The sequence below is a fragment of the Alosa pseudoharengus genome, unplaced genomic scaffold, assembly GCF_046254945.1.
Source record: "Alosa pseudoharengus isolate Yale_2024_CS ecotype anadromous, Long Island Sound unplaced genomic scaffold, YU_APseudo_1.1 YU_APseudo_1.1_scf_22, whole genome shotgun sequence".
NCBI classification, from domain to species: Eukaryota; Metazoa; Chordata; class Actinopteri; order Clupeiformes; family Clupeidae; genus Alosa; species Alosa pseudoharengus.
The window spans coordinates 25,266,469-25,289,313 of record NW_027468680.1 but is presented as its reverse complement, the minus strand read 5'-3'; the positions used below and the strand labels follow the sequence as shown (position 1 = coordinate 25,289,313).

The window sequence follows — 22,845 nt, the reverse complement described above, 5'->3', positions numbered from 1 at the left end:
TTTGTCATTCTTTGACTCAATTATAAGTAGGCTACTTTGGGAACAATAATGTCTGTGGTTGACTTGCATTTGAGTCCCCCCACCCATCTGCTACGGGATTCACCCTAAACAGAATGATGAGCCTGATAAAAGATTTAGGCCACCAATAGAACACAACCACGGGAATGGCAACCAACACAGATTTATGACCAGACACCATAGACAGTAAAAGAAACAGACCAGCCAGACAGCCAACCCCCATGTTGCATCCAGTTCCTCATGTGATGTCACATTTCATTCCACAGGAACCAGGATCCTCATGAACTGGCTGGATCGGCTTGTAGGCTACTTACCTGACTTGCATGAAAGTTATAACTTTTGGAAACTGGCACCACAGTACAGTACCATTGTCAATACAAAATGAGTACTTTATCATGTAGTGTCTTATAGTTGTCAGCCTAACACGGAGACTCCAGAAGGATTAAGTCTAGTACAATGCTCAGAAGAGAGGCATCTCGGTCTTACCAAGAGGTAGGCTAAGTTTACGAATGTTCGTCTTTGTTCTAATTACATCTACACCAGTTCAAACAATTAATAGCCTGTTATGATTTCGTCAAAAATGACTTGTCTAAGTAGGAAGGCAGTGAAACATGACTTAAATTCAATTAATTTTAGGCAAAGGAAGGAACACGAAGATCAGTCAGGTGATGCAGCAGCTGACACAACCCAGCCTACCTTGTAGCAGGTTCCTAGCCTAGGCTACTTTTAGGGCATTGTTGATTTTTGTTGACACACAGTTACCTTTTCAACTTTCGTGGCAAACACCTTAGCTTCTCTACACATAGAATAATACATAGTGTATTTCAGTTAAGCATGTAGTGTTAAACATTATTATAAAATAATGACATTACATTTTGAAATGATTAATGCTGCCCACTTAGCTATATCTGCCATTACAAATAATAACCTCACTTTTTCAAAGTATAGTGAAGTACAATAATATTTTCATTTCTGCAGTAAAGTACAGTACTATGAAGTGCAATGCATTTTTTTATGTCCAAAATATTGCATTTCCTGCATCAGATCTGCAAATAATTCCTCCAAAACTGCAGTTTTGACACTTGAAGTAGTGCAGTTATTTTTGTAAGGGTGCTATTTTGTATCATGACATTAGGAAAACGTGTTCTTTTTCACAGTTCAGTGATGATAATGGTGAAGAGCCCTCAGAAGCTTATCAGAGTTATGCAGAAGACAATGAGGCATCTAAGGCCAACGGATCTGCTCTGCCTGGTTAGTAGGCTTTATCTACTATTAAAATGCTAGTTTTGCTTGATGTTTTTATGATGGAATTTTCTATGTGTGCATTCACATCAATCAATTGAAGTTGATTTTTTCCCCCTTTTTTGCAGGTGATGATCCCACAGAGATCAACCCCTTGTTGGGATTTAACAAGACTTGTCTGAAAAGTTTCTTTTCAGTTATTCTCATCCTTATATACCTCTCTTTGACAGCGGGGGCAGGGTTTTTAGTCTATCAAACTATTTCTGATTTCCTGGAGAAACTCAACCACCCTGTTATGTCAGTCAGATACAAAGAAGTAGATGTATTTGAACCCCCAGGTGAGTCAAGTTTTCCATTCATAACGTTTACATTTCATTATTAAATCAGAAAAGCATTAACAGGTAAGATATCTTATTATGCTTATGATGTTTTACATATGTTTATATGCTTTTTTTTACCCATGTGGCCATGAATATGTGGCTGCTGATATTTTTATCATTACATATGCAGCACCTAGGGTTCTCACAAAAACTAAAAAAAAAAAAACTTTGTCCACATTACTCCAATTCTTAAGTCCCTGCACTGGCTTCCAGTAAGTCACAGAATAGACTTTAAAGCACTACTGCTTGTTTATAAATCACTAAATGGAGCAGGATAAATACCTTTCAGACATGTTTCAGCAGTACAGACCCTCCAGACCTCTCAGGTCTCAGGAGAAAAACTTGTTAGTACCTGCTGTTAGAACTAAACATGGTGAAGCAACTTTTAGCTGCTATGCGGCTCAGCTCTGGAACCAACTTTCGGATCACATTAAAAAGGCCCCAACTGTTCTCAGATGCTTTCTGCTAACTGCACTGAGTTACAAATTCTGAATCCGCCTTGAAAATTATGTCTTTTATTTTGTCTTTTTAATTATTCTTTATTTTTAAATTATTTTACTGTGTGTGTTTTATGGTTTTTATATGTATTATTATGATCTTTACCTTTTAAACTAATCTTTCACTATTGCCCTTTTATGTTTTTATTTGTTATTAATGTTTGCTTTTGTTTATGTAAAGCACATTGAATGACCTCTGTGTATGAAATGCGCTATACAAATAAACTTGGCTTGATTTGACTATATGGCTTTGGTTTGTACACTAACAATGTGCTGTCATTAGGTATTGCTCTCTATCCTGGAACGGCCAAATTAGTGAGCTGCGAGCATCGCTACCATGACCACATTACCCCACGGCTAACTGTTGGGGAATTTGAAGAGGGGGACTGTACAATGGAAGAGGTCAACTACACAGATCCTTACTCCAATGACACAAAGGTGAGAACTGTTGTCATGCTTTTCAAAATTCTCCAGTGGAGAGGACAGACTGACTGTGAGTTGTGCTTGTGATGTGTTTACTACAGAAACAAGCCTTGGTGGTCCAAGGTCCAACTGATGTCCTGAACCGGGAACTGATATTTCTGCAGTTCAGTCAGAATGGAACTGAGGAGGATTTTAGTGCCATCAGTTACATGCTGTTTGCCAAATACAGTGATATGTCCAGAAGGTACATTTAATAAATTATTTTTGTTGTAATTCAAATATGTAATGCTGTTGGGATACAATACATATATTTAGATTTTAGTGTGTGTTTGTTCCAGCATTGACAAGGAAGAGTTTATGAGAGAATGTGAAAGAAACTACTCCATGTGGACCTTCTCTGGAGGATTTAGGACCTGGGTCAAAATGTCTTTAGTCAAGACATCAGGCAGGAGAAATGAATCTGTGGAATTTCGCCAAGAGGTAATGTCCTGTCAGTGTTCCCTAGAGTTCCCCAAAATAGTGCTATATTCCTAACTGTTTTTTTTTTTTCAGTCCAGCGTTGTGAAGTACAATGACAGACGACCAGTTTCAGAACAAACAAATGAACTTTTCTTTGTCGTATTCCAGTGGCGGGATCCATTTATACAAGAAGTGAAAGATGTAAGTAAATTTGTAACTGATATGCTTTGATTTTAGACAACTTTTTAACCACTTTTTTTTATTTTAATTTATTAAAACAACACCTTTTTCTGCAGATAGTCACAGCAAACCCTTGGAATTCGTTTGCCATTCTTTGTGGAGTCTTCATGGCTCTTTTTAAAGCTGCTAACTTTGCAAAACTCACAATCCGTTGGATTAGGAAAATTCACAGAAGACACCAAAAGAGCAAGAGGAATAGGGAGCTCAACCAAATTAGCTGATATCTATTCGTATCTGATTGTATTACCACATTGTGTACACACTTAGGACTCAAGTCATCGATCAATCAATCAGTCATGATTATGCCTATTTAGTGTGAATATTAATGAATGAGCCTTGAACCTTGAGCCTTGGATGTTGCATTTCAAACCCAGTTTGGCATTTCCACAGATGATGTTATGCATTTTTGGAAAATTTCATATTTATTTCACTAAATTACCTCACTGCCAAGGACATGATAGTTAATACTTTAGTCCTGCTGACACAAAAAGTAAAAAGAAATATCATTGTTCTTGCATAGAAGTATTCATTAAAAGGGACTACTGTCTGTTTTTGCAAAAAATAAATAATTCCTAATCTTTGCCTGTTACTAAATTTGCATTGAGTACCATTTTTCAGTTAGGTGAACATACTTGTTTACATCGGAAATGTGAGATGCAAAATGTGTCTGTATTGTAAATTGTGTATTGTATAGCAAAACTCCAGTTATACAATTTTTACTCAATTACTATGGGGTAAATTTAAAACATACTGCCAATATTCACAATTCAAAATTTGCCACAAAGCCAAATCAGACATTTATTACATTAGTAAATATAGCTAGCACCACAGTTATAACTGTTAGCGAGCCAATCATACTGTGTAGCCTGTTCAACAAAAAATATAAACAGTGGCATAATGAATTGCCTGTTGATGTGTCTGCAAAATAATCTGAGCTGAGAAAAAGTTTATTTAAGTGGCACTGTCATGAGTTATTAAACCCCCCATTTTGGACAAAAGTGGGCACTGTCAGTTCTGTAATATTGTATTGATGGTGTGTCATTTAATGGGTGCACCCATTGTGCATGACGTATCAACGTAAATAATCTCTTCAACTGATGATGTCTGCCCTGCAATGACCACTTTCCATCAGAGCCCCTGTCAAATATGCAATGCGTCTACCCTCCCCATCTATTATGTCTATATGACCCTCCCTACCTATGATCCATGCCACTGGAATGGTTGATACTGGAATCCCCTGAAACACCGGAAGTGAGGAACACGCGAGGTAACTGCAGATTCGACACCAATCGCTTGTGTACATAGCAAGTCAGACCCCCTTTATAGTTATAAGTGTACTTCGCTATGAGAGGAATACTTTGGAGAAAATTGATAGACTTATGCAGTTGCACTGAGGTATGTCCTGATGCTGCTTGTTTTTCCAAATAAGTTTGATAAAGTGAAAGATTGTAGTGTTATGAATGTTTGTGTCCTGCTCTGCTAGCCAGCTAAGCCAGCTATCATAGACGTTAAAGTAAATTGCATGTAATAATAATAGGTTGTCTTTCACATTTTATTGACAATGGTTTTAATTTTGTAATAAATACATGTATTTACTTTCCATTTACCAAGTTAAAGTGTACAAATGAAATCACCTGCCTGGTGTTTTCAACATGATGTTGGTGCATAACGTGTAACGTTACGTTGTTAACGTTAGCTACCTTACACCCAATGTTACAAATGATAGATTAACGCACACCTTTCTTCGCAGCTGTAAACATTTAATTCGAACAAGTTAGTTTGTAGCACGAGGAAGTTTACCGCATTGCTGGATGTAATATACATGAAATAAATGAATCCATACTTTTTGCGGTGAAGTTGGTCTGGATCTATTAGCCTAACCTAGCCAGGGTAAGAGCTAACGTATATTTTATGTATTAACATACATTATCTTGGTAAGTCGTGCACAACTTGGCGCAACTGAAAGTTTGCAGGCAGCATTTGCAGTGAGTAGTCGTAAAACATTAACTTAGTCAAACGATTGAACACTGTCCTGTACGTTGAGGCAACTTTCGCTAGCCAACAGTTAGCTAGTTGGCTAACATTGTTACGTAAATAGGGAATGCACTGCGTTTGGTAAACTGATATTCATTGCAGTAAAGCCTTGCATTGCTTATAAAGATCTGTGCTTGGGTTTTTGGTATTTAAATGCCTTACACTGTCGCCCTTTGCAGCTCGGTTGTTTGCTTCTAATTCAGTTACGCAGATGGCGATGTGTTTGAAAACAAAATAAATTTGCTCAGAGCTACATTTTCCTTCCTCCATTTCAATGGATTCAGACACCGTTGCCCTCCTCAAATTCAAAGCATTTCATCTGCCATCCTCACATTTCGCAGAATAAACAAACGGGTTGCAGGGAAATGGAGTTTATTATGCTGCTGCTCTAAGCTACTTGGACGAATTATTGAATGTAACCCAACTCCTGTCACTGCACAGCACTGTACCTTTATAAGACATTCTATGACTGTACCATTTGTGGGTCAGCTGAGGAGTATTTCCTTTCATAGTATGTCAGTGGGCAGCACGACTACATACCAGCCGTTCCCTTTGGTGTGGGAAGGGTGTTAGGCTGCAGGATCTCCTCTCATAATCCAAAAGGGCCATAAATAACTGCCATTGTCGTTGCTGGGTTAGGGGGCCGACATACCATTTCATTTATGATGGAATACCAACGTTTTGAAGATGGACATCACACATCTCCTTTATTACATCAACGTTGCCCAATAATATGTTTTTACAATATCTACAATACAACAATATCTAGGCTATATCACCGCAAATTGTAGCCGACCAATTTTCTTGATTTTTCATTTGTAGGTCAAATTCCTGTCTGTTGCAAACAGCAATACAGTACCCTCCAGAATTATTGGCACCTCTGCACTGATTTTAACTCCATAGAAAAACAGTGGGATGAGTCAAAGAGGAGAATGCACAAGTGTGGACCTAGGAATCTGGACGATCTGGGGGAGATTTTGTAAGGACGAATGGTCTTAAATCCCTTCTTTTGTATTCTCCAAATTTATAGGGTGTCATAGGAGAATATTACAAGCTGTTTTATTGGCAAAGGGAGGCTTAAGAAGGTATTACAAGCAGGGGTGCCAATAATTGTGAGTGATGTTTTGTTGTTAAAATATTGATTTCTTTATGAGATTTTCCTTTTTCTCAAAATAAATTTGCTTCCCTTCAATGTTGGATTTTTCCTATTTTTTTCATTGTGAGATTACAATAAATCACCAACAGATTATTTTTTATACCGGTTTTTAGTTAACTTTAGCAGAGGTGCCAATAATTCTGGAGGGTACTGTATCTCTCCCCTTTTTTGCCATGTAGGGTAAAGTTATTACATGACCTGCTCTCCTTTTGATGTTCTATATAAAACACATGTGACCTCTGGTGATAACTTTCCAGCACTGGTGTTGAACTTGTTCAGACACAACACTGCAATGGCAAAGGCCACCTCTTGGCCAGGGTGCTGCACTATCAGCAGGCCTGAATTAGCCCACTGTCCAGAAGGAACTCTCCACTGGGATGCCAGACTTGTTATTTGAAAGGTGGGGGATGGGGTCACGTCCAAGCCCTACTAATGGAGATTGCAGTCTCTCATATAGGCCTACATGCCTTTTTCAACTTACCTTAGGCCTTTGGTAAACCTGTTGTGAACCAGTGTAATCTTATGTACGTTATGCGTACATGACATGAACACAACACTTATTTATCCCCTTGGCCTCTTGCTTTCTCCTTTCTGGCCCTCTGTCCAGGTTTCTTTTTATTAGGTATGGCCTGACTCAAGACCTGCCCACCATGGGGAAAGAGAAGAAGTGCATTCTGTGTGAGATTGTTTACAGCTCCAAGCAGGTAACCCAAAACAAACTCAATTGGGATTTTATTGAAAGCTTTGTTGAACCGGTCCCTACCCTAAGAGCTCTGAACACAATATCATAGTCTTTTGTTGTTGTTGTTGTTGTTGTTGTTATTACTAAAATACTGGACCTACCTGCTATTCAGCAGATTTCAAGATAAGTCTTCAGCAGGTTTTCCTAGTTGATCTGATGTCTCAGAGCATCATGACTAATGAAGTTCCTCAAATGTTCCACATTTTGTTTCCTTAAAAAGCTCTCCTAGATACATTCATACTAGAAGACGAGACTTTCCAACTGCACATAATGAGCATAACATTAGATTTGCTTCCTTAAATGTGTCCTTGTGTGTCCTTAGGAGATGGATGAGCATATGAGGAGTATGTTGCACCACAGAGAGCTGGAAAACCTTAAGGGCCGGTGAGTTTTCCCTCTGCAAACATTTTGCAACAAACCAGCCAGACAGGCACATTAGGCCTCTTTTGAATAGCAGTAACACCTTTAGTTCTCTCCCACCCCCGGATGTACCCAACAGGTTTCACAGCCCACCAATCTCTGAATCATTTATAAATCCATTAATTTTCTCAGTGAAGTTCAGGGAGAAGCGAGGTCATTTGCAGCTGTGTGGTTGTAATTCAGTTGTATTGTCTTGTGCTCTGTGGAACTTCATATGAAACCGTATGGAGCACGTGTCCTGTTAGACACGTGCCCCTTCGGTTATTCTGGAAAGAAGCTGGGGCAGCTGTCTGTGCCCAGGCTTATATATAGGCACTATACCGTTGGAACAACAGCCGACCCATACTCATGACAACTGGCTATCTCAAATGTCTGTTAGAGAGTTCTCTATATTTGAATGAGTGAAATGTCATTATAAGGTGTATGAGTGTGTGTATATGTTTTTGGGGTTGTTCTGGTCTACGTTCATGTGTTTTCTTTTCATATGCGAAATATAAAAATAGAGCTTACTGTTAAACACAGGTGGGATATCTATAGTGCATAATTCTTTTTTTTGACATTGCTATATATTTTTTATTATATACTGGAAAAAATGAAGAGACCACTGCACATTTTTCTGATGTCATCCTACGGTTGCTGAGTGACATTCGAATGAGTTGACAGCCATAATCAAATTTGCAGTGTTCTCTTATTTTTTGAATATGACCGACAACCGTAGAATGACATCAGAAAAATTTGCTGTGAAAAAAATAAAAATGTGCAGTGGTCTCTTCATTTTCAGAGCTGTATTTATTTATAAAGTTTTAAAACTAGATTGAGTAGACCATTACCCCACTCAAGAAAACAAACAGAATAGACAGTCCACCAGGCAGGACCTGAAATGGGCCCGATGCCATGACACACTTTTCGGAGAGCCGCACTGCCAAATACCAGCATTCTCTCATCACTGCACCAGAGTGGCATTCTGGAGGGGAACTTGAGCAGGGATGGGTTTAGAGGGGGTGTTGGTGTTGGTGCAGCTGCAGCAAGCTCAGATTGCAGCTAATGCCTGATTGGCTGCTTGTTCCCAACGCTCTCTGAAGGGAGATGTAGGGAAAGGAGGGGGAGAGAGGAAGAGGGTGGGATAGAGAGAAAGAGGAAGGCAGACAGAGAGATAGAGCGATAGAGAGAGGGATAGGGAGAAAGAGAGAGAGAGTGTGCAAGGGAGGGGCAGCTGAGGGGAAAGCAGAGCGAGAGATGAGATACTAGCAACCGCTGTCCTAAAGCAGCTGTCAGAGCCAGGCGGACACCACCATGACAGCGTGCTAGAGCTCCGGCCCCCGGCTGCCACAGAGAGGCCTGGGCACCACTCCTCTCCTCTCCGCTCCGCTCCGCACTGCCAGGCTCAAAGAAGGTGCCGCAGTCTTCGCTCCACACCCAACATGGGCCAGGCATGAAGGTTGCCTTGGCTTGTTGGCATCACCCCGGCACTCCGGAAAGAAAGAACGGCGCCTAGGGCCTCGTTAGATCAGGAAGACCCAGCTTTATTTTTTGTATCTTTACGTTTTTTGAAGAGAGTTTTAACTTTTTTTTTTAACTTTTTCAGTTTGAAAATAAGTGTGTTTTTGCCTCCTGATTTCATTCAAGGAAGATTTTTGTTTGGGGTTTCTTTGTTTTTTTTTCTTGTAAATTGTCAAGTGTTGGCAGTCTTTTTATTTTGTCTATTTGAATCTCTCAACCCTTTTTCTTTGTCACTTTTCCAAGCTATTTTTTGTCTTGGCTATTTGATAAGCCAATATCAGTCTAACCCTACCTGAGAGAAGCAGCACCTGACCATGCCAGAGGCTTCTATTGATCGCCCGCTGTCCCCCTCCGTCCCTAGGGACTGTGGCCATGAGTGCCGGGTGTGTGGGGTGAAAGTGGCGGGCCTGACCAACTACGCTGACCACATCTCAAGCCCCATCCACAAGCAACGAGTGGAGGCTCATGAGCAGCAGACCAGAGGCAGTGACCAGGAGGAGGAGTACTTCGATAAGGAGTTGGTGCAGCTCATCGAGAAACGCAAGGAGCTTATAAGGTACAGTTCAAGTCTGACTCAGTCTTCAGGTCTCTCAGTTTTTTTTTTAATGTAAAATGCATGGTTCCTGTCATGTTTTATTTTCTTTGATAATCTATTGTTAATTTACTGATTACTGTGTCGTTTCTGCCCTTATTTTCTGTACCAAGAAAATAACCCTAAGAGAGCAACATTTTGTATCTATTTAGAACCAAAGTGTACCTTTTGCACACCTGTAAATGAAGAGTTAACTGAGCTGCGGCTGATACTGTGCTTGTGGCTGCGATGGAAGTTCCGGCATGCGTCATGGTGTGCCCTATTCTAAATTAGACCGAGCTTGAAAACAGGGCCGCTGCTGGAGTTGGATGTCAGGTGGTGAGAGACCTAGCCTAAAACAGCCATGACCACTCGCGCTCTCACAGCCTTTCTAAACATATCAGCTCCCCTTGGCATGGGAACTGGGCACTGTCCACTACAGAGCAAAGAGTTCACACATTTGAATTGTTTCAAGAGACATTAGTTCAGTTAGGAAAACAATTGTGTATGTGTGACAGAATGGAAATACTATTGAGGAAATGGAAGCCACAGCTTCTCTAAAGTGTTATGTAGTGCAAATCGTTGAATTTGATGTGGGGCTGTTTGCCACTGAATATCCTGAATAACACTCCTTGCTAAATAGTAAAGGGTTCTAGTAAAATACCTTTATTCTTGTCTGTAACTTTATGTGGAGGGGGAACCACAGTTCTACCAATCCAGTGATTCATTGTTGACATTTGGAAGTGAATTTCCAGCTCATTTCATACTGTCTTTACTACTGTAATACGATTTACATGAATGTTACATTTGGCAGAGAAAGTTATTTGACATCCTGTGGTAGTGGGGGAGGGTCGTGGTATGGTATGGGGTGGTGTGACTGTCACAGACAGGAGTTTGGGGTGCAGCTGCTGTCTTGTCACATGCCAAAGCCTATCCTTCTCTGCCCTGACTGCTTCATGAGGTCAGACCCCTCTGGCACGTGATTCACTTTCATTCTATCTCCTGACGCATGGCACTGCAGTATCACTCCTCCCTTTGGCTGTGTTCCTAACAAAATGCCTTTTACTGTTGGAAAGGGTTTGTTTGAGTTATGGCCTGTGTCTGTCTTTGTCTAGTTATGTCTGGGTGCCTAGATAGTACCCATGTTTAGCTTTTTTTTTTAAAATTTTTTTTAACTCAGGCTTCAAGAAGCTGCAGCCAAAAAGGAGCGTGAGGAAGAGGAACGGCGGAAGCAGCAGGAGCAAAAGATGCGCCGCGGCTCAAAGCCATGGCATCGCCAGAACAGGGCGTCGTGGGACTGGAACTTCTCTGACGTACCGCCGCCCCCTAGGGGCTGGTGGGGGGACATGTCAAGTTGGCAGAAGGCATGGGGAGGTGGCAATTGTGACCGGGGCAACTGGCAACACCCCCAAAGCAGGCAAAATAAAAGTGCAACATGGCATGCAGAAGTGCCACCTAACTTCCAGCAGTGGGACCCAGCAGCTTACTCTGGGCAAGCCAGTGGCCACGGTAGTGGCAAACCGAATGACTACAGGGGAAATCCTGAGCATATCTGGGGTAAGAACTGGGGTGGCAAGGATGGAGGAAATGGTAGAGACAACCAGTATCAGTGGCGGCGATCTAAGGAGTCTGTCCAGGTGGGGCAACAGCAGCCTGAGTCCTCTAGGAATCCCACCAACAAACCCCTCAAAGCATTTAAGTCCATGCAGTCACTAGGGAGAGACAAAAACCCAAAGTATTCCCATGGACAGGATGGCCCAAGGAAGGGCTACCAGAGCAGGGAAAGTTCTAGTGGAGAACAGGAACGAAACAAGGGGCCTGCACCTCAGAAGGTAGACAAGCAGTATCGCTGGGCGCCATACCCACCAGCCAAAGTCAATGACATACCACCTTTGATGGATGGCCAGAGTTCCTCCGTGGAGAATAGTCCAGGCCAGTGGCATTTGCGATCAGGACATCAGTCTAGACAGCATCTGCCCTCAGATCATCACAAGATGGACCAAAGATATAGAAAGAATAGGCGGAGTTTTTGCAGCGTCACCAGTGAGAGCCCCAGTACCACGTCAACCAGCAGCGGTAAAAAGGCTGAAAGGCCAGCAGAGCACACAGACAAATCACCTCCACCCTCCTCCCCCAGGACCGACCTCAGTCGAGCGTCCAGTCAGGACTCGGTCCACCTTAGAACGTCCAGACTCCAGGAGTCCGGAGCCTCTAGACCCACATCTAGAAGCCCCTCTGCTGCAGAACAAGAGCGTCTGCTCTCCGACATGCTGAGAAGAGCCAAAGAGACCCTTCTGGAGAAGAGGCCCGGCGGAGAACTCTGGGTTCGTCGAGAGCAGAGCAATGAGACGGCACTGCACATCCAGGAGCTTGAGGACTGCGTTCCGAGCAGCCCGAGGACAGCCGTCCAAGACCAGGCACAAGGTGCTGACGGTCAGGTTGAACTACCCAGCTATGATGAGGACTCTGCTGCTGATCGAACCCCACCTGGCACCAGGTACGCCTCAAGCCAGACCGAATGCCTGTCCCTGCAGTCTGTCCAAGTTAGTACGTCTACTGCTGACCGAGAGGAGGAGGAGGAAGTAGTAGTGAAAGAGGAAGAGGAGGTAAGCATGATTACGACAGATCAGGCATCGCATGTGGGGGACGAGGGTTTTGGCTCTGACGGGAACACGCCGAGAGAGGACGCAAACGCCGAGACCAACCCTGATGGTTATGCCACAGTGCCCAGCCTGAGCAAGTTGGCGCTGCCTGCTTGCCTCAAGCGAGACCTGAACCGACACATCGGCACTAAAGGGAAGGCTGGTCCCGGGCATGAGCCCAATCTGAACATCGCACGGCGCATCCGCAACGTGAGTGGCACGCGCAAGAGCGAATCAGAGAAGGACTCCGGTTTGAAGCCTGGTCTGAAGCCTGGTCTGAAGCCTGGTCTGAAGCCTGGTCTGAAGCCCATCCTGAGAGAGCTCATCAGTTCCACAGGGGCCCGACGCAATGTCAACTGGGACCAGGTGTACCAGGAGGTCAGCAGGAAGAAGCAGGAGAAAGGCAAAGGTCTACCCAGGTACATCTGATGGTTTGCAGTATTTTGAGAAACCAGTGAAATACAAAGATTTGTAGATCTTTATTCAGATGCACAAAGTCAAACACTAATTGCAAGGTTAATGTGAGTCTTGTTACACTGTAGAGTACAGACAGTGTAGTCCATGTGGAGTATATTAGAGTGTTTGTTTATTTATTTATATATTATCAGTAAACTGTTGATTGGATACACCGTTCAGGCATCTTGCATGTCCTTTGCCATTCCATATGTACATGTTGTTTATTGCCTGTGAAAACTCAACCAACTGCCACTTGTTGTGCCTGTTCAGGTTTGGCATCGAGATGGTGTCGAGTGAGCAGGAGAATGCCGGCCAGGCGGAGGGAGATGAGCCCCTTTGCGAAGGGTACCATTGGGATTCCCTGTTGTGCGGCTCTGCGGCTCCACTTCCATCCCGCAAACGCAGCCTGTCTGAAAGCAGCATCGCCCCTGATCGCACCGCCACCACCCTGTCACTCTTTTCCACGCCCAGCGATGTCCAAGACCCCAGACCCAGGTGCAGCCAGTCTGACCCAAGACCCAAAGAAATCCCAGAACAGGACTTCGCCGAACTGCCCCATGGTCCGGCCCCGGTGGAGGTCGTGGCCCAGGCGCCTGAGTCTGTGGAGGGAGACAGCAGCTGCCTGTCAGGAGCGGAGATGAACGAGAGTCCCACTGGAGGGAAGAAGAGACGAGCCGTAGGGGTAAGTAGAAGCAGGGTTGCCACGGGTCACAGGCTTCTGGAATACCAAGGCATTTTAAAAGTCTATTCCAGACATTGAAAGTCAGGGAATTTGATCATTTAAGAGTCAGTGGGAACCCTGTAGAAGGCTACCCACAGTGCAATCAGTGGTTTGTGTTAATGATTAGCAGGCTTGATGTTTTTTTTTTTTAACGTTGCCACTCTTCCGGTCCTGACAGGAGGTTCCTGCTGTAGAAATGTCATGTGCTGAGAGAAACAATAAGAGAAGGAAACTCAAAGGAAAGAAAGGTATGTTGCTATTATCATTTTATGAAGTCATTAGGAACTCACTATACTGAAATATAGACAGCTTTATTCCAGTAAATGGTGCATTTGTTTTTGTGGCAAACTTTCCACTGACCCTGGACCATTTCATTTGAAGCACACTGCTTCTCTGTGGACAATAGTAGAACCTCTGTCCTTACTGCTATTCCTTATCTTTGCGTGTCTCTGCAGACCGTTGTCATGTGGACCAGTTACTGGCTGTCTCTCTGAGAGAGGAGGAGTTGAACGGCTCTCTGCAGGCAGTGGACCAAAGTCTGATCCAGGCTCGTGCTGCCCTGCAGGCTGCATACATGGAGGTCCAGCGCCTCCTAGTGGTCAAACAGCAGGTAGGATTATCCAAATGCAGGCAATGGGCAAAGTCTTAAATATAAAGCTAATTTAATAACGAGGCAAGATCCTAATCTCAAATATCGGAGAATCAGCTCAATGCTTCTATACTTCACTCCACTTGATAACTTTAGTTCATGCACAAGTCACTTTGCTGATTGACAGACTTTGCCGTTTGGCCCTCATTCAAATTAGCATCCATTATCTTTGTAGTCACTTTATGTGTCTTTTAAGAGTGCTCTGTCTTAAGACTGTGATATTATTTTCAGGTTACAATGGAGATGAGCACATTGAGAACTAGACGCATTGAAATCCTGAAAGGGATGCAAGGTAAATCTGATAATGGACATGTTCTGTTTTCTAATAACATTTACCAGGATATAGTGGTATAACAAAAATGCATATACTTTTCTAGACGACATGCAGCATTCAAGTTCGCCGAGAGGAGCAAGCATGGATGAGGACTCTGGGAAAGTGCCGACAGCGGCCATCTCCACGGCAGCCTCCTCCGCCTCCTCACTGTTCTCCCCCTTGCCCGAAACGGTTGCCTTTGGCCAGAGCCAGCCTGTGTGCCCGAAGCGTGCGGCCCCCCCCTCGCCCGTCTCCCCTGCCCAGCCCACCCCCACCACCACCACCAACCAGCCCATAGTGATCAAGCTGGAGCCACTGTCCCCTAGCAACCATGCTGAGGAGCCCGCGGCGGCCCGGAGCCCGGTACCCAACCTCCACAGCACCACGCCGGAGCTGCCCACCTACACCGCACCGCCGCACTCAGGTAGGGCCCTCCTCGCTTTCACAACAAACAAACAAACAAACAAGCAAACAAACAAACATTTCAAATTTCAAATCAAATCCAGAAGAAATAAAGAAGTAGAACTGAAGTGACATAATGATGGTTTAACTTGAGGTGTAGATGTCTTAGAACAGAGGGCACTCTCAAACTTTAAGCATGGTTGAATGTGCCTAAAAGTTCTGTGTTTGTGTTTGTATTCCTCAACAGGGCTAGACCTTGAGTCCACATCAGTCCAGATGGTGGAGCTTCGTCAGTCTAGCACTGACCTCAGTGCTGCCCTGTCCAGCTGCGCTCCGATGCCCGAGACGTCCTCCGCCTCCAGCCGCAGGAGCTCACGCATTCTGGAGACCGCCCCGCCTGCGTCCGGCCTCCTACCCCTCTCCCCTCCACTGTCCCAGCCTGAGCAGGCCAAGGGCGTGAAGAAGGTGCGCAAGCTGAAGAAGAAGCGCATGCTCCGCCAGGCCCAGGGCGCCAGCGCACCCGCCGACCCCAGCGACTCGGAGACCGAGGGCGAGTCGGTGGCGTCCAGGACGCGCATGCGCAAGCTGCGGCCCCGGCGGAGGCCCAGCGGCTCCCTGGTCAGCACCTCCACGCCGCCCTGCACCAACAAGCCGCAGGAAGAGGAGGAGGAGGAGGAGAACAATAACACGAAGGGCAACGACGACAGAGGGGTCAAAGAGGAGTCGGCTCAGGGGTTCGCAAGGGGGGCTTCTCCACCTCCTCCTCCTCCATCCATGCAGCTGAAACTGCGCCTCTCCGACTCCTCCGACCTGGAGATGGTGGAGCTGCGTCAGGGGAGAGCCAGCGAGGTGATCAGCATCGACATGTCCGACCAAGAGGACGTGAAGATGGAAGAGGCGGCGGCGGCGGCGGCCACGCTTACGCCTCTGACCGACACGGTGGCGCCTGAAGTGTGCATGAAGGAGGAGATGCCAAAGGTGGCCTGTAATGAAGTGACCTCCACTAGCGAAATGCCAAAAGCCAGCATCACCATCAAGACTGACGAGTAAGGGTCACAGGGGATTGGGTTGAGTGTGGTGTGCAAAAGTTGCAAGTGGGAGAAGACTGTGTGGTGCTGCTATTAGAAAACGTGTCATCTAATCTCTGAATGAGCTTGAGTCACCTGAGCTTGTTAGCCTTGGGTAGTATTTCATTTTGGAAATTTGAGGCGGAGGGACAGCTGACTGCAGTATATATGAGAGAGTTAAGAATGCTGGTCATGTGCTTGCACTTAGGGCTCTTATGTGGGATCAGGTTACAGACCGTTTTAGAGCAGGATGCTGATTGGAAGATTAATGTGTTTGTGACTGCAGCGCATCACTGACACGATTTTCATATTCTTTGTTGCAGAAAATATTCAACCGTCTTGGCTGGGAAGCTGCGCAAAAGCTCAGCAGGTAGGTCTCAGCAGGAAGTTAATACTCCTGCATTGCATGAATGCTGACCTTAACATCGACCTTAATCATGACCAGTCTTACACCTCAAACTGATGGACGGTGGGAAGGATAACTGGCTCTCCTCTCCTCTAACTCGACGAGGCAGTGAGGGTCCAAGCAACAGAAATAGAATCATTACGCTTTGAATAGACCAAAATAGTCATCATATCCCAGGATGACTTTTTAAGGGCAAATGTATTCTTAGAGCTGATAAATGACTTAATGAGCAGCATCTGACAGCAGTTTCTTAGAGTGGACAGTGTGAATTAAATGTCAGACACTTTCCATAACCATAATTAAAATATACACTGTATTCACAAAGGTATTGGCATGCCTGTCATTATATCCACAGGAACGCCAATGGCATCCCATTCTAAATCCATAGGAATGAGGCATTCATTTTACAGCTTGTAACAGTTTCCAGTCTTTAGGGAAGGATTTTACAGAGTGTCTGGATTCATTCAGGAGAGTATTGGTGAGGTCAAAGCACCGGTGTTGGAAAGTCTGGCTCACAATGTCTGTTCTAGTTTACCCCATAGGTGTTTGATGATGTAGAGATTATGCACAATATGCTGAGGAGAAATGGTGATCTACGATATGATATAAAAAATCTTCCAGTATAATATGATATTGTGATCATGTGACGTGGTCTTGCTCAGCCCTTCCTCACACACCGTGTTTTGACTGTGCTCTGCAGATGTTGATGGGGGAGAGGAGCAGCGTCCAGAGCCCACCGAGGGCCCGTTTGAGGGCCACCAGGAGGCCGTGCACGACATGCAGATCCACGAGGGCCTGCTGTACACCTGCTCCGGCGACAGAACCATCCGGGCCTTCTGCCTCAGCGTGAGTTCCGCTGTCCTCTTTCGTCACTCCCACAGGCCGTTCATCGTCTCACCTTCGCCTTGCTAACTGCCGTGCTAGTTTTTGTGAGCCGATACAGTTATCAATGGAGACGCCCAACACAAGCCCTACAGAGTGCACGGTCAGAGAAATGGTACCATTCACGGCGGTTTCTGTTCTAAATAAATGTGGTTTGTGTCCTGCAGACTCGTCAGTGCGTCACTGTGTTTGAGGGCCACAGCTCCAAGGTGAACTGCATCCTGCTGTCGTCGGGACCTGGTCTGGCCCCACGCCTGTACTCCGGCTCCAGCGACCAGACGGTTCGCTGCTACAGCCTCAGGGTAAGGCTCCCACCTGCACCGCTATGTCATTCCTCTTTAAATCCTTAAAAAAATCTGTCTACTTGTTCTTCTACTTGTATTATCTACTTACCTTATCTGTAAAGCACTTTGAGTCAAACTTCTGTTGTTGTTCTTTAAAAAGTGCTTTATAAATAAAGTGACTTGAATTGATTTGACACTTTCTGCCAAAAGGCCTCTCCAGCCCTGTAGACTCCTTCTTGCCTTGTCCAGCATTCAGTTGCGGGCAGCCACTTTATATATTCCTCCTCCTTCTCCATTTCAATTTGATAGTAAATGAGCTTGTAATAGGTGAATCACACACCTAGCATAGCTATACAGCATGGACTATAGCAAGTTGCTACCGAGAAAACCAGCCATGCAACTTCAAGAACGGCTGCCTGACAAATCTCGAGAGAATCGTGAAACATTACCTTGTCAGTAGATATAGCTTTTTGGAGAGCTTTTGCCTGTTGTTAATCCTTCACCTCCACAACAAACGCATAAGTCACGAGAAGTTTGCTATTTACAACAGCAGAGTAAAATATAAATATATTGTGACTAGTGGGAGCTCTACAGTAGCCAAAAATGACCTGCATGGTGTACCTTTAAGGGTGACTTCCTCCACTGTCTGCCACTGTGCTTGTCAAAGTGCTGATGTTGTTCTGTGTTGTGTGTTAGACGCGTGAGTGTGTGGAGCAGCTCTCTCTGCCAGACCGAGTCCTCTGCCTGCACAGCCGCTGGAAGACGCTGTTCGTGGGCCTGGCCAATGGATCCGTGGTGACCTTCAGCCTCAAGGTCAGAGCCTGGCTCGTCTCTGTTTAGAAATAGGTCAACACTGCTGCGATGGTGGGTGTCTTGGAGGCAAACTGGGTGTTACTGACCTCCTGTCTTGCCTCTCCCCTCAACAGACGAATCGGCAGCTGGAAGTGTTTGATTGCCATGGGCCCCGGGCAGTGAGTTGCCTGGCAACAGCGCAGGAGGGCGTGAGGCGGATTCTGCTGGTGGGTTCCTATGACAGCACCATCAGCGTCCGAGATGCTAAGAACGGACTGCTCCTTCGCACGTTGGAGGGACATTCCAAAACTGTGCTCTGCATGAAGGTGAGGAGTGAGTGTGTGTGTGTGTGTGTTGAATAGTGATGAAGTTTGTGTTGGCTCATGATTGTGTTGAATCTAATCTGTCTAAATGTCTCCATCAGGTGGTGAACGATCTGGTCTTCAGTGGTTCCAGTGACCAGTCTGTCCATGCACACAACATCCACGTATGTTGAATCATTCAGTCATGCAGTGTGCTCACTACACAAAACAAAATGAAGGATCTTGTAAATGTAACTAAACATAACTAACTAAACTAAACTAAACTAATTATCCATTCTGTATGCATGTATTCTGTTTGGTCTTTTTCCTGAACTTAACTTAACTTTTTTGTTTGATCCATTTTAAGCAAAAGCCCGTCACATATCCTCTTATCTGTTTGTTCAGACAGGGGAGCTGGTGCGCATCTATAAAGGCCACAGCCATGCGGTCACTGTGGTGGCCATCCTTGGTAAAGTGATGGTGACGGCCTGCTTAGATAAGTTGGTGCGGGTCTACGAGCTTCAGGTGAGTCTCCCATACTCGATCAGATTCTGTTATTTTAAAGGATGGTTGGACCGCTGCAGTGTTTAGTGTTGGGATGTTTTCAGGCTTATAAAGTGTCTGGAGATATATATTTTTATGGAGGACCAACTCTACGGTATGTCTTATATTCCCTCGGTAATTCTGCAGTCTCATGATCGGCTGCAAGTATATGGTGGACACTCGGACATGGTTATGTGTATGGTCATACACAAAAGTATGGTGAGTCTGTTCATGTCATGTCAGAATTTTAAAAGATAATCTTGTCAGTAGTGCATGTTGGATTGTGACGTGTTGCTTCTGTGCTTTAGATCTACACAGGTTGTTATGACGGGAGTGTGCGAGCTGTGAAACTCAATCTGATCCAAAACTACCGCTGCTTGGTAAGACTGGGGATTAGGATGTAACTTTGTTTATGTGGCAAAGTACTGTCTCGTGTCTCATAGTTTTAATGAAATTCCTTAGAGCCATCAAGGTCCCCACTGAAGTAACCTGTTTTTGTGTGTGTTTGTGTATGGCGTGTGTTTGTGTGTATGGCGTGTGTTTGTGTGTATGGCGTGTGTGTGTGTGTGGTGTGTGTGTGTGTGTGTGTTCTGCAGTGGCACGGCTGCTCTCTGATCTTTGGTGTGATGGAGCACCTCCAGCAGCACCTGCTCCAGGACCACGCATCGCCGGGCCTGCAGATGCTAAAGTGCCGCTGGAAAAACTGTGACGGCTTCTTCAGTGCTCGCAATGGCTCCAAGCAGGTACTAAACCAAAGACCCACTGCCACTTTAACATGCATCAGACCACAGGCCCCTGCCTCTTTAACATGCCTCGTCTGTCTATATAGCATAGCAACTTTTTTTTGCATAGATGTGTGCTAGTGTCTCTGATATATCTTGGTTTATACACAATGTCACAACCATTTTTTTTAAATGTGATATAGCCTGCAAATGTAGTTTTTTTGTGAAAAGTCACTTAATATCTCTTGTTTGTTATATATGACGGTCTAGCATACAGTATGGTATATAATGATAGACTTACAGTAATAATATAATGTAAGTGTGAGCTGAGGCCTGCTCTTGTTTCCCACCGTGTAGGGGCTTGAGAAGCACATGCATAAACATGCTGAGGAGGACAGCAAAATGGAGCCGTGAGGGGCCAACGTTGAGGTCCAGCCGGAGTAGCAGCGTCGCTGTTTACCCCCCCACACCCTCACGCTACGTTTCCCATATTGGGAAGATCCCAGAGCAAACTCAGTACTGGAGCTCTTGCTCCTTCAACTTGTTTTTATGACATCAGACACTTAACAGTCTCCACTGAGAAGGGGAATTCAATGGTAGACCATGGCAACACTAGGTCGTAACAAGGGCAGCTGACCAAGAGAAATGTAGTTCACATCCATTTTTAGGCCCAATGAATAAGACTTCCTTGGATGATGCAGCTAGGGGGCAGATTTTTCTTTTTTAATCTTATGGAAAAGGAAATACATTTTTTAAATAATAGCAGCAAAAACTGCTTTGTCAAGGGCATGAAGTCTTGCCTTCTCAGTGGAGTTGTTAGTGTTTTGGTTTCCAATGTCCAGAGACTCTCTTGTTCTTAATCTTCATATTTTCCATGTCTCTGTGATGTCCTCCTCTACTATCTACTCTCTGTGGGAGAAAGGCCAGAGCCATCACTTTCTACTGCCATAGCAACTCTGCCCATTTCTCATGAAAAGGGATGTTGTGTACCCATTTCTGGACAGTCAGTCTGTGTTACGTCTGGACAATCAGTGTTCAGTCTGATCTTTTCCAACATGAGTTGATTCTTATCTTATCACGATTATGTTCATGTGAAAGATTAAAAGAATAACTGACCAAAAGAAAAAAAGAGAAGAAGAAAAAAAATTGATGATGAAAGAAGATGATAGTTGTTTAATGAAAGAAACTTAGGACCAGGTTGAAGATATTGCTCTCCCAGCTGCACCCACTCACTTTATCAACATTTGATTTGTTTCCTTTGTTTTGTGTTTTTTCCTCCGTGTGATAGTCCATCCTTAACTTACTCATATGGCATGGGTTTAGGGATATATCTGTAGTTTGGAGTATTTTGGGTTGTGAGTGACCGCATGGTACTTGTGTATGTTGTTGAGCAACTATGTTGTGTCTTTATCCAGGGCTAGTGCTAGTGACACCTGGTGGAGAGGTTATAGAAACTCCCAAAGGTGCTCAGAGGGTGGGGTTTGGTTTTGTTCGCACACCCACCCACCCTGATGTTTTCAAGTGGTCTTTCTCAAATACAGTAGAATACTGTATGGGTTTGTTGTCAAGTTTTGCCATTCATCTTTGAGTTGAATTTTTTTTAAGCTAAACTGTCACTTACTAAGACTTTTATGAGATAAAGGTTTAATTTCACAGACGTTTGAGTGCCTCTAAGTTGAGCGTTGAGTGGTGTTCATGTTTTGCCATTGATGTACGGTTGCTCATCGGAAAGGATTCTGGAAGGCCTGTGGTGTACTGTGCTGTGATATCAGTCTGTGGTTTTAGTTCTGAGGGACTTGAGTTTGCAGTGAAGGCGTCCAGAGAAATGGCACTTTTTGCTTATCCAGGGCGTGAAACTGTGTGTGTGTGTGTCTGTGTGTGTGTGTTTGAGCACCACATTTAACTTGTGGCGATGTTTCATGACTTGCCGTTTGTATCAGTGGAATGAGAGGGATTTTCTTTCTTTGTATTTCTACATTTTCGGGGTGATTGTTTTTGTATGTGGTCTGATTTTGACTTTGTTTTCTTGTTTTTTTTCCCCCCATTATCATTTTGTTGGTAGTGGAAGTGTGGAACGACACGGCTTGGCTCTGTGCCAGCAGGAAGGCATTTCTAGCTGCGTAGTGTTTGATGGAGGTTGTCAGTGGAGGTGATTTTAAAAGGGAAGTGGTTGGAAGTACAAAGTACCAGGATGCCCCTCCCATGCCATACCTCACCCCGACAACTAACACATACATACACAAACGCATAACTATGGCCTACAAATCTGCCACCACACACAATGGTGGGCTCTACTGCCACCATTAAGTAGCTACAGTATATGGACACAGTCTCACTTTAAGTCATTCTTCACGTGGCCTTTTAAAAGAGAGCTATTTTAAAGGTTTTAAAATAACCAGTGTCCACCTCTAGCACATTCTTAATTATTTGTCACAGGGTTTGACAGCATGTCTTGCAACTGATTTTTCTATATTATTCCCAGCGACCCCAAAAATTAACCCTGAGATTTAGGAGTCTTTTCTGTTAAGTTTTTTATTCTGGTGTGTAGCGCTGGGATGAGCATTGACTTTATCTCTCAACAAGTGCTCCTGAGTATTCTTTCACTGACTTTTGCTCATAAAATGCTGTGAACTTATAACATGTTTTTGTAAGACGTTAATAGTTGAGAGATTTTAAAAAAGACTGGAATAAAACAGATTTGCATCATCATGGTTTGCTAGTTTTTTTTTTTTTTGCCCATGTTGAATACATACAATGTTTTCCACTGCCAGAAATGAGGGTCCAATGAAGACCCCTAAGTCAGTGTGTTTCACAATAACACTAAAAAACTTGAAAAACATCAAACATTTTTGCATTCTGTAAGAACCACTCCAACCAAGAACAGTTATTCATTAAAAGTGTTAAAAATCCAGTACACTCGTTCGACCCAAAGCTTTTAATAGGAAACCACAACAGGAAGCCTTTAAGTCCAAACCCACGTTT

The 22,845-nt window shown here is 44.2% G+C and overlaps 2 protein-coding genes across 2 annotated transcripts; both read left to right on the top strand.

Annotated features, from left to right (window-relative positions):
* The first annotated feature begins 266 nt into the window (after positions 1-266).
* Positions 267-3,853, top strand: pacc1 (proton activated chloride channel 1). Its single transcript, XM_076299473.1, has 8 exons — positions 267-510; positions 1,176-1,269; positions 1,389-1,598; positions 2,421-2,575; positions 2,662-2,804; positions 2,899-3,040; positions 3,113-3,220; positions 3,316-3,853. The coding sequence occupies exons 1-8, from the start codon at positions 475-477 to the stop codon at positions 3,478-3,480; spliced, it is 1,053 nt and encodes a 350-aa protein (XP_076155588.1). The 5' UTR covers positions 267-474; the 3' UTR covers positions 3,481-3,853.
* A 494-nt stretch (positions 3,854-4,347) lies between these two features.
* Positions 4,348-22,572, top strand: znf106a (zinc finger protein 106a). The gene is made up of 22 exons (XM_076299463.1): positions 4,348-4,654; positions 7,057-7,153; positions 7,514-7,575; positions 9,473-9,667; positions 10,863-12,743; positions 13,051-13,462; positions 13,680-13,749; positions 13,957-14,111; positions 14,382-14,442; positions 14,528-14,887; positions 15,113-15,911; positions 16,256-16,302; positions 17,039-17,184; positions 17,388-17,522; positions 18,201-18,317; positions 18,431-18,622; positions 18,721-18,783; positions 19,004-19,123; positions 19,289-19,360; positions 19,450-19,521; positions 19,738-19,884; positions 20,221-22,572. The coding sequence occupies exons 2-22, from the start codon at positions 7,100-7,102 to the stop codon at positions 20,275-20,277; spliced, it is 5,217 nt and encodes a 1,738-aa protein (XP_076155578.1). The 5' UTR covers positions 4,348-4,654; positions 7,057-7,099; the 3' UTR covers positions 20,278-22,572.
* The last annotated feature ends 273 nt before the right edge of the window (positions 22,573-22,845 follow it).

Excerpts from the sequence above, each read along its gene's own strand:
- pacc1 (XM_076299473.1), top strand. The coding sequence starts at position 475 with ATGCTCAGAAGAGAGGCATCTCGGTCTTACCAAGAG. Across the intron at positions 2,805-2,898 it reads TACAGTGATATGTCCAGAAG|CATTGACAAGGAAGAGTTTA; the intron begins GTACATTTAATA and ends TGTTTGTTCCAG. Across the intron at positions 3,221-3,315 it reads TTATACAAGAAGTGAAAGAT|ATAGTCACAGCAAACCCTTG; the intron begins GTAAGTAAATTT and ends CTTTTTCTGCAG.
- znf106a (XM_076299463.1), top strand. The coding sequence starts at position 7,100 with ATGGGGAAAGAGAAGAAGTGCATTCTGTGTGAGATTGTTTACAGCTCC. Across the intron at positions 14,112-14,381 it reads TCCTAGTGGTCAAACAGCAG|GTTACAATGGAGATGAGCAC; the intron begins GTAGGATTATCC and ends TATTATTTTCAG. Across the intron at positions 14,888-15,112 it reads CACCGCACCGCCGCACTCAG|GGCTAGACCTTGAGTCCACA; the intron begins GTAGGGCCCTCC and ends ATTCCTCAACAG.